General features: G+C 36.7%; 1 protein-coding gene across 1 annotated transcript in view; it reads left to right on the forward strand.

The window, feature by feature from the left end:
• The first annotated feature begins 1,347 nt into the window (after positions 1-1,347).
• Positions 1,348-14,461, forward strand: part of LOC106621223 (uncharacterized) — a 64,547-nt gene continuing 51,433 nt past the window's right edge. Inside the window, exons 1-3 of the mRNA XM_036359412.2 lie at positions 1,348-1,933; positions 2,710-3,127; positions 10,716-10,775. Of these exons, the coding sequence (XP_036215305.2) occupies positions 1,756-1,933; positions 2,710-3,127; positions 10,716-10,775 (656 nt within the window). The 5' untranslated portion in view covers positions 1,348-1,755. The remainder of the gene's footprint in view (positions 1,934-2,709; positions 3,128-10,715; positions 10,776-14,461) is intronic.

Genomic DNA, 14,461 nt, shown 5'->3' on the forward strand with positions numbered 1-14,461 from the left:
ATCAGTTGTTTGCAGGTTCGAAATACAGTCGCGAAAATAACATTTGTTACAATAACAAAATTCTTCTTGCATTAGGTGTCTACTGACTGTTAATTTCTAACGACTTGCACTCACGAACCAACAAATTCATAAGTCATGCAGTGCCTTCTTCAGTTGCCTGCTACTAACTAAGCACACATGCCACAAAAAACGCGGCCCAAAAAGTGTCACGTAGCCAGCGCGATTTTCATACAATATTACTATACAGACACACATATATATATATATATGTATATACATATATGTCTATGCATAAGTTTAAGCAGACAAGTGAAAGCAATGAAAACCTATAAATTAAACAATCAATTAGAATTGCGTCTGTCGTTGACCCTGCCCCAGTCGCTTTACTTAGCACAAAAGTAAGTTTTTTGCTTGTTTGTGTCTTAATGGATGCGTTGCGGCAGCCAAAATTCCATTAACTACATAGCACTTTATATGTACATATATCATATAAATATGTGCACACATACATATGGTACACATACACTACCGTTTGTATAAACACATCGCGCCATCAACTGGCTAACTAGTGCCACATTCGAGTGCTCGAGCAGAAGTTAGCGAAAAGGCAACGCAAATGAAGACAGTCGCTCAGTTAAAAGGTCGCCAACGGATGGGCGCGTACAAGCGGCATTTTAAGCGTGGGAGTGTTGAAAGTTTTCAAATGCAGCAAATTGCTTAAATTAATATTTCTTGTATAATGCCAAATGAAAATTATACAATTTATTAAAGTTTATATAAACAATTTTAAATAAGATTCAAACTCTGCAAGGCACGCGTTAGAAGTGCAGCCTTCGCTGTAATCTAATAAAGCCTCCATGTTTTACTTATTGACATAACCGCGAGCAGCTAGAACCCTTTACGCACAACAACACTTTCATTTGCAGAAATTAGCTGGTCAATTTGACGATTTCCTCATATGAGTACTTTGCTGATTAGACCGCTCGCTGTTGAAGGTGAAAGTGGTCGCGTCAGCGCTCAACATGCGGTCACTCGCTATGTACTTGTAACTGCGCTGCGCGGCCGACAGTGTAACAGCAGCAGCAACAACAACAAACTAGAATTACTCGTTAACATTAAGTGACAAGAGAACATCGTTGAACTGTAAAAAAAATAATATGAAAAAAACAAAATAGAATAAAGCAAAAAATAACAACAAAATCCATTGTACACGTCAAACTCATTGTGAATATCGTTAGCAAATGTTTTCTCATTACAAACTAACTAGCACAACAAAAGCATATTGACAACAAGCACGCCAGAAATATAATAAAGTACAATAAAAGCAAAAAAAAAATAAAATAAAAATATAAAAAATAAACGTCTAAGTAATGAGGCGGCAGTCGATTTAAAAAAACGAATTTGCAGCGCAAAACAAACGCAAGCCTTTGGCCTCAAGGTTTCCGCGTTCACTCAAAAACCGGCATTTTGCTTTTCGCTATTTATATATATTTTTATGTTTGACTTTTCTTTGCAACAAACGAAAATGTGTCCCTCAGTAAGACGGCGCCCACAACCGCGTTTATTTTGCTAATTTTCATTGTCAGTTTCAGTGGCAGCGTAAGCGTATGATCGACGCTTGTCGTACAAAAAGTGTGAAACCTAAAATTTACTGTGTTTGAGATTTAAAATTTAAACTAACTGCTTATCAGTAGCTGTTGCAAGAATTAGTTTTACATTCACGCGGCGTTTTAATTGCTTTAACGAAACAAAAAAATGACGCAAAATTATAAGAATATGCAATATCTGTCCGTTAATACGGAGGACTACTTGCGTCCATTGCGCCCGGGGCATCGGCGCATTAGTCGCTCCATCTCACCCGGCTTGGATACAATGGAATCGTTGGAGGAGTGCGAGAGCAACCATGATTTGAGAAAGACTGCAAGCAGTAAATGTGAGTAATGGACAGTGCTGGGCGAGCGCCAGTTGTGAACGCCGTGTTATTTGGCATTAAGGAGAATTTTGTGCTGCTGATTTCTAAAAACTTATTTCTGCAGTCAAAATCCTCGTAAATGAAGCTTAAATGTTGCTAGTTGTTCGACCGAGTTTGATCTATTTTTTTCTCCAATCTACAATCGTTCAGCGCAAAAAGTTAGGCTTTTCACAGTGCGTTCACACGTTTCCTTAAGAACGAGGAAAGTCACTTAGAGAATATGATACTATCGTCGTTGTCTCTATTTTCATTACTATCGTCAGCCTTCAGTTCAAACCTTTTATTAGTTGGAACGAATTTTCTAATCGGTCGTGTAAAATGTGCTTGATCTCAAAGACTGCTAGTCGGTATATGTTAGTTTAAGAACAAACGGTCGTTACGTTTTTTAAAAATTTTAACAAATTGTTCATTAATGTAAATACAAAAATGGCTTTTCAAATTGCCATTGGTATAAACTTGCATGGTTCAAGTTTAAATTAATCGCGCATTGAGACGATAATGGTAAACTAAAGCCGATTTAGGGTTTAATACACTTTTAATTACGAACGAAGGTTTTCGCTTATACGAATCATTACATATGTATAAGGCTCCGAACAAATGGAAGACCATTCCGATTTCTTCAACGTCTAATCATTTCAATTAAAAGTTTAAATTACTTTTCAAACATTTTATCTTACCTGTCTATTTAATGATTTGTTACTACCAAACCGCTGACCAATATTTTTTATAACCTTTAGCGTTGCTTTTACTACACAAATTTACGTCGAGCGACTCAAATCTCAGCACCACCGAGAGCACAACAAGTGGTCGGAAAGCATTTTATAAGTCCACCGAAAATCTTTGTTTTGGACGTCCTAAGAAACGTTTACTTCGGCAAGAGCAAGTGAATGAAATATATTTACCACGCCCACGTGCGCGTTGTAACACTGATCCGGTGGATACTGATCGGCTGAGAGCTGCTATACCAGTGCCTATTTTGAGTGTGCCAGCAACATCTAATTCCGCGTGCAATTCATTAGCGAGTTCAGTGGCGCCCACGCCATTACTCGGTCGAAAGCATCATCAACGCCGATCGAGCGCATTAAGCTCTCTGATCGAGCAAGCTTTAAAGGTGACAACAGCATCGATGGGTTTAAAGGCGAAAACGGATGAGAGGTGAGTGCAATATGCGAAAGGATTAAATGTTAATATCGCATTTTTCATCGCGAATGCAGACTTTTGTTATTGTGATTAGTCTTATGTTATCGCGCTATATTAAAACATTTCATATGTTAACACGTCACATCACATGTACGACGTCACATCATATCATATGAAACCGCAGGCCACTAGCTGAAACCGGCAGCAGCGTTTCTTATATAGTGCTAGGCCTGAAATCCAACGCCATATCAAGTCATACGATAGTATATCACATCACATGATAACACGTCACATCATATCATATGACACCGCAGGCCACTGATTGGAGCCAGCAGCAGCGTTTCTTATATAGTGCCAGTCCTGCCGGCCATCGCCATGTCAGGTAAACAAATCATATGATAACATATCGCATCACATGATAACACGTCACATCATATCATATGACACCGCAGGCCACTGATTGGAGCCAGCAGCAGCGTTTCTTATATAGGCCAGTCCTGCAGGCCACGGCCATGTCAGGTAAACAAGTCATATGATAACTTATCACATCACATGCTAACACGTCACACCATATCATATGACACCGCAGGCCACTGATTGGAGCCAGCAGCAGCGTTTCTTATATAGTGCCAGTCCTGCAGGCCACCGCCATGTCTTGTAAACAAGTCATATGATAACACATCACATCATATCATATGACAGCGCTGGCCACTGGCTGGAACCGGCACCGGCGTTTCTTATATAGTGCCGGTGCTAACTGCTTCCTCTATGGCAAACAAAAATAGTCATATGTTATCGGTCACATCGCTAACAGCGCACATCTATTGCAGTCTCACGAGAAATTCATAAGAAATTCTTTGGTCGTCGGCTTTTTACTACTGCGCCCAATTACTGACGCCACTATACATAGGTGTGCCATATAATCACGTCATAAGTTTATAATATTTATATATAGAAATAGTTTCGTGTATACACACCCACATGTATGTATGTATATGAGTATATTAGGGTACCGTAATATAAAATTGTGCGTTTCTTATATCTGTCATAGTCGCGTAGGTTTACAGCTCCGGGCGTAGGTTAAAATTTTGCCATGACGTTCGTGTTTCGCATTTAAATGTTGCTGTCCATTCCCACTTGTTGTAAGAATATTAATGGCCGTAAGCCAAACTCTTCCTACCAATCCTGCTCGAATCAAGTTAACAAGTAAATTTAATGCTTTTTAGTAAATCCCTATAAGAAAACTCGATCAAACAGCGCTGCTTTGGCCAAAACGCGTTTAATTGTGAGGCTTCTCCCTTCAGGGTTCTTTTTCATAAAACACACTTAAACATCGTATTCCAACCTTTGTAGTTGAGAAACAAAAAAGTCATGATGTCAGCGCTGGTGATTAATTGCTGTCAAAGCAAACAAGTTTACAAAGCGCTTAGAACAAAAAACAAAATTAATTAAGAAACTACTGTAGGTGGAAGATTAATTTCGACTTAAGTGCGCACCAAATTAACATATTTTGTAAAAAAAAAATATAAAAAAATAATAATAGAAATTTGTTTTTAATATTATATAAACGCTATAACAGCGCTTGCGTCTCAGTGTGCCGAGCGTTCCTGTGTATTTTCAAATGCAAAACGGTTTGCACCAAAATCTAGCATCCTTCCAAAATGCAAGCACTAAATGTTTGCTTTTCATTTAAAAAACCTAATATATATTATATATACTGACTGCCAAACTTTTTTGATATAAAACGGCACCATAAGTAGCCCAACAAAAATCATTTGTGACAAAAGAGCTCACTTCACATGTTTTTGCTGGCTTCAAGAAGCAAAAGAATAATAAAATGAAATAAATAAAAATAAAATAAAAGGGCACTAGTACTGTTCAGCAGTGCCAACTACTTGAAGTCACGCTATGTTGTCATATTCCTAACCTACCGCAGCGGTAAAACGAATGGCCAAGCAATGTAAACAAATGTCGTTGCCAAATGTTGCAAGTTAAAAGCAAGTCAATTGAGTGGGAAAAAATAAATAAAAAGTAGCAAAGTGATTGCAATATAATAAAAAAACTGCAATCACCGGCTCTCAAACTGTTTAACGCTAGACATAAATTTGTTAACCAAAACATGCTAATATGGGTATTAAAAAATAATTTTTTTTTATATATAACTTTTCTAAGTACGGTATTGATTTTCTATATTTTTTATCGGCATGAAAACCTCCTAACTCTCTTCATCCATTGTCAAAAAATTTTTCTCGCAAAATTTTCGAATTGCTTTATGGCAGTTCACTTACTATTTCCAACAATTTTTTATTTGATATTAAACGGCGCTGGGAGAACTATCCGGGTTTCAACAAGACTGGTAAAATTTTTAAACTTAAATTTGATTTAATAATTTTCCTGCTTCGCATGCAAATGGTTTTAGTCTCGACGAGCCACGACTACTATAAAATTAACTTTATCATATTGGTTTTAGAGTTTGGCTTCATTTTGGCTATTTAATAGATTAGTGATTATTAGATAAGTGTGCCTTCCGTAAAATAAGTTTGTTCTGGATGCCAATCTTAGAGTATTTTCCCCTTACTCTGCCTTAATTTGCTCTAATCATACAACTTGTTCCTATTTAAATGATTTGCCATTGAATATCAATAAATGTAAGACAATGTGCTTTTCCCGTAGATCAGTGCACCCCTCTCTTTATGTGTGGTGTGGTGTGATAGAAATTTCATACGTGAGCTCGGCCAACGCTGGCCAACAACCAGAACTTTTGAAGCTGCGCGATCCTTCTGGCGCAGAGGTCCTCTAATATATTTACTCTTTGTAAAGTCAATATCGCTGCAATTGTAGCTGTTTTACGGTCCAATACTTTTTGCCAGGCTGTGATATCTCGGTATGCACAACTTCGGGTTTGATATTAATTTATTAACAAATTTATGATAAGCTTAAAACGCTTCCTCGATCTGTGACGAACTGGTGTTGCATTTGTGGCGATTTCTGGGTGTGACAAAGGATCAACTGCCACAGCTGTCCAAGCGAAATCCACGCTATCAGGTTCAATCCTACGATCTAACCTAACTTGCTTAAAAATGCAACTTTTTGTAAGCAGTCGCATCTTTTAATAGAATATACTGAGCCTGATCTCTACCTTCTATAAGTACCGTGTGTCGTAGAAGTCACTTTATATAATATATTTGCGGTCTTCTACAAGCATCGCTTGGATGTCGGTTATATAGATTTATTCTTGCCGAGCACATAAACAAAACGGATAGAGAGTTCTTCTCCATCACTGTCAACGTAAAAGTCAAACTTTTGTTAAGTTGCTGCACAGTTTGTTTACATTCCACTTCCCTTCCTTCTTTGTGCCTGGTTTTAATTGCCTTTTTGCGCACATTTTTTGCCAACATTGACGTTACAACTTTTTAAGCGCAACTAAAGTTTTGCAATTTAATTTGCAACAACAATTAATAGTTTGCCGAACTTTTTTGAAAAGCACGAAGTTCACAGCACACCGTTTTATGGCGGCGCGTATGGCCAATTGCCTTTACGAGTATATGAGAGCCAATAAATGCAAAACAAAAAAGGAAATATTAAATTTAGTGTCTTTGCTCGATTCAGTGTTGCTTCTTCTTGCAAATTAGTTCATACAATGTATTGTACAATGTATGTACATGTATATATGTATTAGTCATGTCTTAGCGAATGTCCACTTCGTACTTATGACAACATTCAATAACAGTTACGTGATAATAACGGCGCCGGCAGTCGAAAGCAAAATCGAAAAACAATGTTTGAAGATTAAATGCCGCAAGGAAGTGCTGTAAGCGGTAATCGCAGCTGGCCCTGGCTGGCATAACAGTTGCACACCAAGCACAAGACACAATCCAACACAAACAACAAAGTTTGCAAAAAGCTAACACACACCGACAGCCGAATCACGCAAATGACAACAAAGCCATTTTACGCCTGCCAACTTATGACAATTATCGGCCTATGCACACACCGCACGTTTTGAGCATTTCGAAGAAGAATATCAATTTGGCATAAAATATGCAGTTGCAATTTCGAAAGCATTCGCAGCGCATGCGCCGTCACTTTGCATATTGCCAATAAAGCTAATAAAACGCCGCTGTGCTCTCGAACAAAAAGCCGGTTGCCGAAACAGCGAGAGCGTGCCAAAGAGAAGCAAGAGAGCGTGCACAAATGCATAACGCTTTTGGGCGCTGGGCGTGTTGTTAGCGTGCGCACGCAGGAGAGACAGGACACACGTGAAGCAAGCGCGAACTGCGTAGGAAATGGCAGCTAAAAGGTCGTACTGTGGCAAGGCCGATGTATTTGACATTTGGCATAAAGTATATGTATGTAGGTGCGCTAAGCGTGAGCACACAAGCGCTGCGTTGTTGTTGTGGCGTGCGCAATATTTATTTGTGCACATCTGGACAAGGAGTCAAGCAGCAGCTGGTTGTGTGCGCCACTGCTCTGCTTGGGTGGGTGGCTGGCTGGCAGCAATTGGTGTGCGGCGCGTGGCGTGACTGCGGTCGATGGCGCTGAGTTCGGGTGTGCGCACGATGTGCGCGACGCAACCAAGAGGCTGACAAAGGCTTATAATGGCGCCGAAGGCATATGCCAAGCGTCGTCGTCGTCATCGTCATCGTCGACATCTATGGTTGGCTTTTGCCTTTGCGAGATGTCATAAGTAGTTGCGGAAATTCAGTGTAGAGAGCATACGCCTGCAGTGACGGTTGTTGTGTACGCGCACGCTAGTCAGAGAAAATATTCTTTAAAAGCCAAAATGTTATGAGTGTCTACTACTATGTACTTATATAGATATATTCTATTGGAAAAAGTTGTTATGTGAAAATTTCACTATAAGCAAAGGAAATTTCTATTTGACGGCGCAAATTTTGTGTGCAAATTTGCGAAAATCAGTGACAGCATTTAAAAAAAAAGGTCTTCCTGCTGCCTGCAGTGCAATTAGTAATTGCGTCGAAGAAAAATTGTAGAGCAAAATCCTCCAGGTAAAGTGGACTCAACTGTGTGGCAGCTAAATAGAGCGAGCAAATACATAATTCACCTAAAAATTGTGTAAACTTTTCACCATCAAGATACGCGCACACGAATTTCATAAAAAGTGTAAAGCGTTTTGGGAAAATTGCATCAATCTCAAACGCCATGTAAAGCAATTGAACAAATCGCAAAAGCACAAAGCACTTTTATGCAATACGAATATAAGGTGAGTGTTGTCAATGCAACGGCAGTAGGTGGCTTGTTGGCCGAAGTGACGACGTTATGTGCGTTTGTAAGGCGCTGCTTGTTTATTGTATGGGGAGTGGGGAGTGGGGAGTGTGGTGGGCTGTTAGACGGAAGCGGCTATTGTGGGGTAGGTTGCTTGTTTACTAGATCACGAGTGCTGCAGGGAATTGCAACTTACACAGAGTGGTAGATAAACAAACGGGGATGATGTATATATGTGTATGTGTGTGTGTACTTAATAAGCAATGAGGTAAGCAGAAGTCGCACGGGAAGCTTAGACGTTGAAGGTTGTGCAATTTTAAAAATGCAGCGGCTATGCAATGCCAAACAAAAAAGAATGTGAAAAAAAGGAAATTAGAAATTTTTAGAAATAGAAAGTGCTGGAAAGTCTTGGTGGGCAAAGAGAAACAAGTGGTTGGTTCAAATACTGGCTTAATGAGAAAAAATGTATGTGCGCACAAGTATACTAGCATGTGCAAGCATTGATTGAGGGGGTTATACTTATTTGCATATGTATAGTATATACTCATCTGAGGCATATTTACATAATTTTGTCGAAGCATGTATTGTATATAAAATGAAAGTAAAAATGCAACTAAATTCCATATTCTGTGTTTACATATGCATATGTATGTATATATTTTCTTCTTTATTCGCATTATGTGGTGTGTTACTGCAGCGTTGAGTTAAGCAAAAACATACGGCATATGATTACTGGTTCATGTTTTCAGCTGCAGTGCACTAACTTAAATTTTTGAAGATTGACTAGTATTATATTTTACTGCCAGTATGTCGATAAAATTAGATAAAACAAGAAAAACGTTAACGAATCTTACACAGTTGCATTTATTATAACATAAAAGGTTACAAAAAGAACTTTATTTGAATTTTATCCGTTCAGTTTGTATGGCAGCTATAGGCTATAGCAATCCGATCTGAACAATTTTCTCGGAAATTATTGTATTGCCTTAGATAATAATCTATCTTAAATTTCATGAAGATATCTTGTAAAATAACAAAGTTTTCCATATAAGAACCTAATTTTCATACTTCAGTTTGTATGACAGCTATATGTTATAGTGGTCCGATCTGAACAATATGTTTAGATATTGTAGCGTTGCCTTAAATAATAATATATGCTAAATTTCATGAAGATATCTTGTAAAATAAGAGAGTTTTCCATATAAGAACTTAATTTTGATACTTCAGTTTGTATGACAGCTATATGTTATAGTGGTCCGATCTGAACAATTTGTAACAGAGATTGCTGCCCTGTTTTGGCAAGCTTAATATAACCAGTTTAGGGTATGAAAAAAAGAAATTAGTAAATAAAAAATTAAAATTAAAATTACTTTTGCAGAATTCTTTGCCACACCTTCGCCGAAAAAAATATGAAATCAGAACGCTCTTATCATTCTTTTATTTACCATAATACGAGTATTTCGCATACTTTTTCTACTTTTACCCGATTATCATACCTCACGTGGTCGTCTCACGCACACCCCAGCTCACTTCAATATTAATAAGTGGCGGATATTGCCACACCACAATTATATCCTTAACCTCCACATAAATTATACACGCCGAAGTAAGAAATATTTGTGTTTTTTACTGCTTCTTTTTATTATGGCCTATTGTTTTAGCGTGCGTGTGCGTGACGTTGCTTCATTCTATTATAATTTGACATTTTTTGTTCAAATGTGTAATTTATTTGCTCTTTTTCTGACTTTATCTACTTTTTACATAACTCAGTGTTTGCTGATAATATTCAAATGAATTATTGCTAAGACATGCTTAACCACACTTATGTTATTGTCAAGTAGGGTTTTTCTATAAAGACACTTCTGCTGCTTAACATAATTTAGGAAATTAATGCAGGGTATAAGTGCAAATGTTTGAAGTTTCATAAGTTGGGGAAAGTGAACATAAACTACGAGCTCACACCTAACCGGAATGATATAAGATACAAAATTGTAAAAGTTTGGTAAGAAAGGAAGTCAGAGTTTACTTTGTTAATCGAAGCATCTTTATTATGCAAGATTTTTATGAACTGTGCTATGCGTACGTGTTTTTCCCAAACGCCACCAATTCAATAATTTCTCAAACTCAATTAGTTTGTTTATTAGGCCAAATCAATTGGCATTTAATAACACATAGCTATGTATATGCTATTTTTAAACAAAATTTCTCAGAAAAAATGCGGCTTGTTTGAGCAAGTAATCATTTAAGTGCGCATTAACACCTTTGCTTCCAAGTAAACTGTGCACAATTTGCATCAATCAATCAGTCAGCATAATTTACATTTTCTTGCTTGAACAACTAATTAGATTGAATATTTTGATTTATTCTCCTTTTGCAGATTAACTCAACAAGCTGCCAAGCCAACAAATGATGATAATGTCAAACGCAGACTTTCAAGGTAAGTACGTAAATCGATATATAACACGAGCTCTGTATATGTAAACATATTTACAATATCAAGCTCAATTATTATAATAAAAATGTGGAACAATAGCTTGTAAACAACAAGCAATCGGATACTGCGTAGCCAAGAAGCTGCATTGAATGTGTGTTATTAACAAAAATGTATATACAGGTTGGTTAAAAAATATCTGCTCACAACAAGAAATAGCACTACTAGCTCTAAATTTTTTTATGTTTCCTCAAGTTGTTACAACTGTCGTGAGCACACATGCAAAGTTACAATTCATTCTGTCAATTACAATAATTCTTTGTTTACAAGCCATTTGAAGTTGACGTGTCAGAATATTTTATATGGAAAAAATTTAATAACGCTCAGTGATTATATTCTTTGTTTTGAAAGCTTTAAAAGCAAAGGAAATTTATGAACAATTGTTAGAAGTGTATAAGGAGTGCTCAACTGCAAAACACACCGTTGAACTTTAAGCTGCTGAATTTAAACGTGGTTTTACTAAGCTTGAAGACGATGTTCGCGTGCATGGACGACCAAAAACCGCAAGCACACCAGAAATTATTGCGCAAGTTCATAATATTGTTAGTGAAGAGCCAGGTATGACTAAACATCAAATTGCTAATGCCCTAGGCAACTCACACGAACGGATACTTCAAATTTTACACGAAGAAAGATTGAAAACAAATTTCTCAGCATAATTTCGAGAGTTTTAAGCAGAATAAAACCAATTTCTTGTATAGTTTTATAAGACTTGGAGCTACCACCATGATCCTAAATTGAAGAGAGAACGTGTATAGTGAACTGAAGCTGTTTGTTCAGCTCCAAAGCAGGTGAAGTCACAACGATCAGCAAAGCAGGTTAAGGCAACAGTTTTTTGGGTTGCAACAGGAATTTTGTTGATTCATTAGCTGCAGAATGGTAAAACAATCAACTCTAAATATTATGGCAGCTTTTTGGATCAGCTGGATGAGAAAATGCGTGAGAAAAAACCTGGTTTGCAGCACAAAAAAAAATCATTTTCATGAAGACAATGCACCTGCTTAAAAAGTTGTTTTAACAATGACAAAATTCAACGAATTAAAGCACGTATTGCTTGAGCATTCACCGTATTCACCAGATTTGGCTACCAGTGACTACCACCTCTTCAGAAACCTGTAACAATTCCTACGTGAAAAGCGTTTTTCGTCGAATGAAGAAGCTATTACAGCCGTAGACGGGTATTTTGCAGCGCTTCCGGAGAGGCATTATAGGGATGGCATAAAATTAATGGAGGATCATTGGAATAGGTGTATTCAAGTTAAGGGAGATTATATTGAATAAAAAAATATACTTCGTACCAAAACAGGACTTTTTCATTTTAAGCGCAGAAATTTTCCAACCAACCTGTATAATGGCACTCTTTGTGCTCTATTGATTATCCACTTGCAAGTCAGAAAAAACGCAATATTTTTTATTATATACTTTTGAAGAGTCATTTTATTTAATAAATAAAAAAATTTATAATATACATTTACGGATTATCATATGCTTTATTAATTAGCGATTTATTTTTAAAAAGTTTTGATTTCGAAAAAAGATTTGTGGCCGTGAGCAAGATTTTTCTGCTTAAAATTATATTGTATGAAATCCAAAAACCATAAAAATTTACTATTTCTTAAGGTGAATACGGGTAATGGTCGTTGGACTAGTCGTCAAAATCTTGATTTTTGCCAAAATGAGAGCTGCTCAAAACAAAAAGTCGTTTTTTGAGAAAAATTTAAACTTTAGTGTGGCTTAATTATCTAAATTATCGTCGAAATCGTATTCCTTCGATCATTACCTAACAAACAGATCTCATAATACGCTCATAACTCCGAAAATATTTGTCGTATCAACTTCAAGTTTACGTAGAATATGCTCAAATATACCACACATATGTGCATTCGATAATATATATACAAAATGAAAAATCGATTTATTTTATAAATTTACAAGTGTATGTAATAGCTTAAGTCAAAAAAATTATAAACAGAAAGAAAATATAAATTAAACCATTGCTTATGTCATGAGAAACGCACGTCTAGACGACCTGCTGAATTGCTTACCATAAATAATCCGATTGTGAAAGGAAAAAAAAAAACACCAAATATAACACAAAAAACATAGTATATTGCATCTAAAAACAAAGCATAACATATTTCGGCTTGCAGAATCACTCAAGCGTGAAGGCGTACGGCGTACGAATGTTTTGTTGAACTTACACGTTTTGTCGCCAAAAAAGTTATACTTTTATTTTACTTGAAATGTCTGTTTCCTTTAGCTTGGCCCCAAATACGCGCAACGTCATCAATTATGACGTTTATTGTCATTTTGCTGGCGCGTCAGAGCATAAAGGGCAATTACAATGTCGACGCGTTGTCACTTGGCCGACTGAAACGCACCTACAAGACGGCTAGCAGCATACGAATTCCAAAAGCACATACATTTAGACAATTTTGTGATAAAATCTTATATTTTCATTGTCAACAATGTGACCTTAAAAATTTCATATGCACACGTGTACATATGTATGTCTGTGAGTTTGTAAATAGTGTAACGCCCAGCGTCTGGTGCTGTCAATCCAAAGTTGTTGATATCTACATTTGACACTTGCGACAAACGGCCCTACAAACGAGGTGAGCAATCAAAGGACAACAGTTTGATGGCCATTCGTGTGTGTTATTGTCTGCTGCTGCTGTTGCTGCTACTTGTGCGCCGACAATTGTCATTGCTCGTGTTGTACTCTTCATTGCTGTCGCTCGGCACAATAAACCCACGCACGCACTAGTCGCATATTTTAGTTGATGACTAATATTTTTTTATTATGCTGCCTACTTTAAGCGATTGTGACATTTTTTATGCACACACATTCTCATGCTTGTATGTATGTGTGTGTACATATGTGTGTATTGTTGTTGAAGTTATAATTTTCAATTCAATTGTCTGCTTGTTGTTCCTTGGTAGGCACTAAAATTGTTTGTGCGACCGGCAATATTTTATTTACAAGTACCTTTTTACATACTTATATGCCGATATATGCGCATATTTAATACACTTTTGTTGGTCAGTGCAGTGCTATTCAAAATGAACAATGAAACGAAGTAAACAACTTCGGAGCTGTGTAGATCATCAGTGGTCTCTTGTGGCGGCTCTTTTGTTAACAAAAGAAAGTATCTATTAATTTCTAGTGGTTTAAAGCTTAAGAGTGATATTTTTTTACTCAGAATTACAAGTATAAGAAGTAAGTATGTAAAGTGCGCTTACATTTACTTTGGCAAATAGTTCAAGACGATTTATTAAAATTACTCGTAGAGCTTTTTTGTATTAATTTCCCTCAGTGATATTCATACATTGAACAGGATATATTAAGACCACGGACCACTTTAACATATAGCTGTCATACAAAATCACTTTTTTCAAGCTAACTGAATGTGATTAATTTAAATTTAAAAATATTTGGTTAAACATCATAATACTCATTTCCTTATTTCATTTTCATGTATTTAACACGTCATTCGTTTTTTATTTATTTTACCCATTAATGTCAACAATCAATTCTTATTTTTTTTTTTGCTGTAAAAATAAAGTACATGCATATCTTTTATGCAGTATTTAATATTTTGCATATGACAGGGTGCGTCGTATGCTGTAAT

Source organism: Bactrocera oleae, chromosome 5, assembly GCF_042242935.1.
Source record: "Bactrocera oleae isolate idBacOlea1 chromosome 5, idBacOlea1, whole genome shotgun sequence".
Taxonomy (NCBI): domain Eukaryota; kingdom Metazoa; phylum Arthropoda; class Insecta; order Diptera; family Tephritidae; genus Bactrocera; species Bactrocera oleae.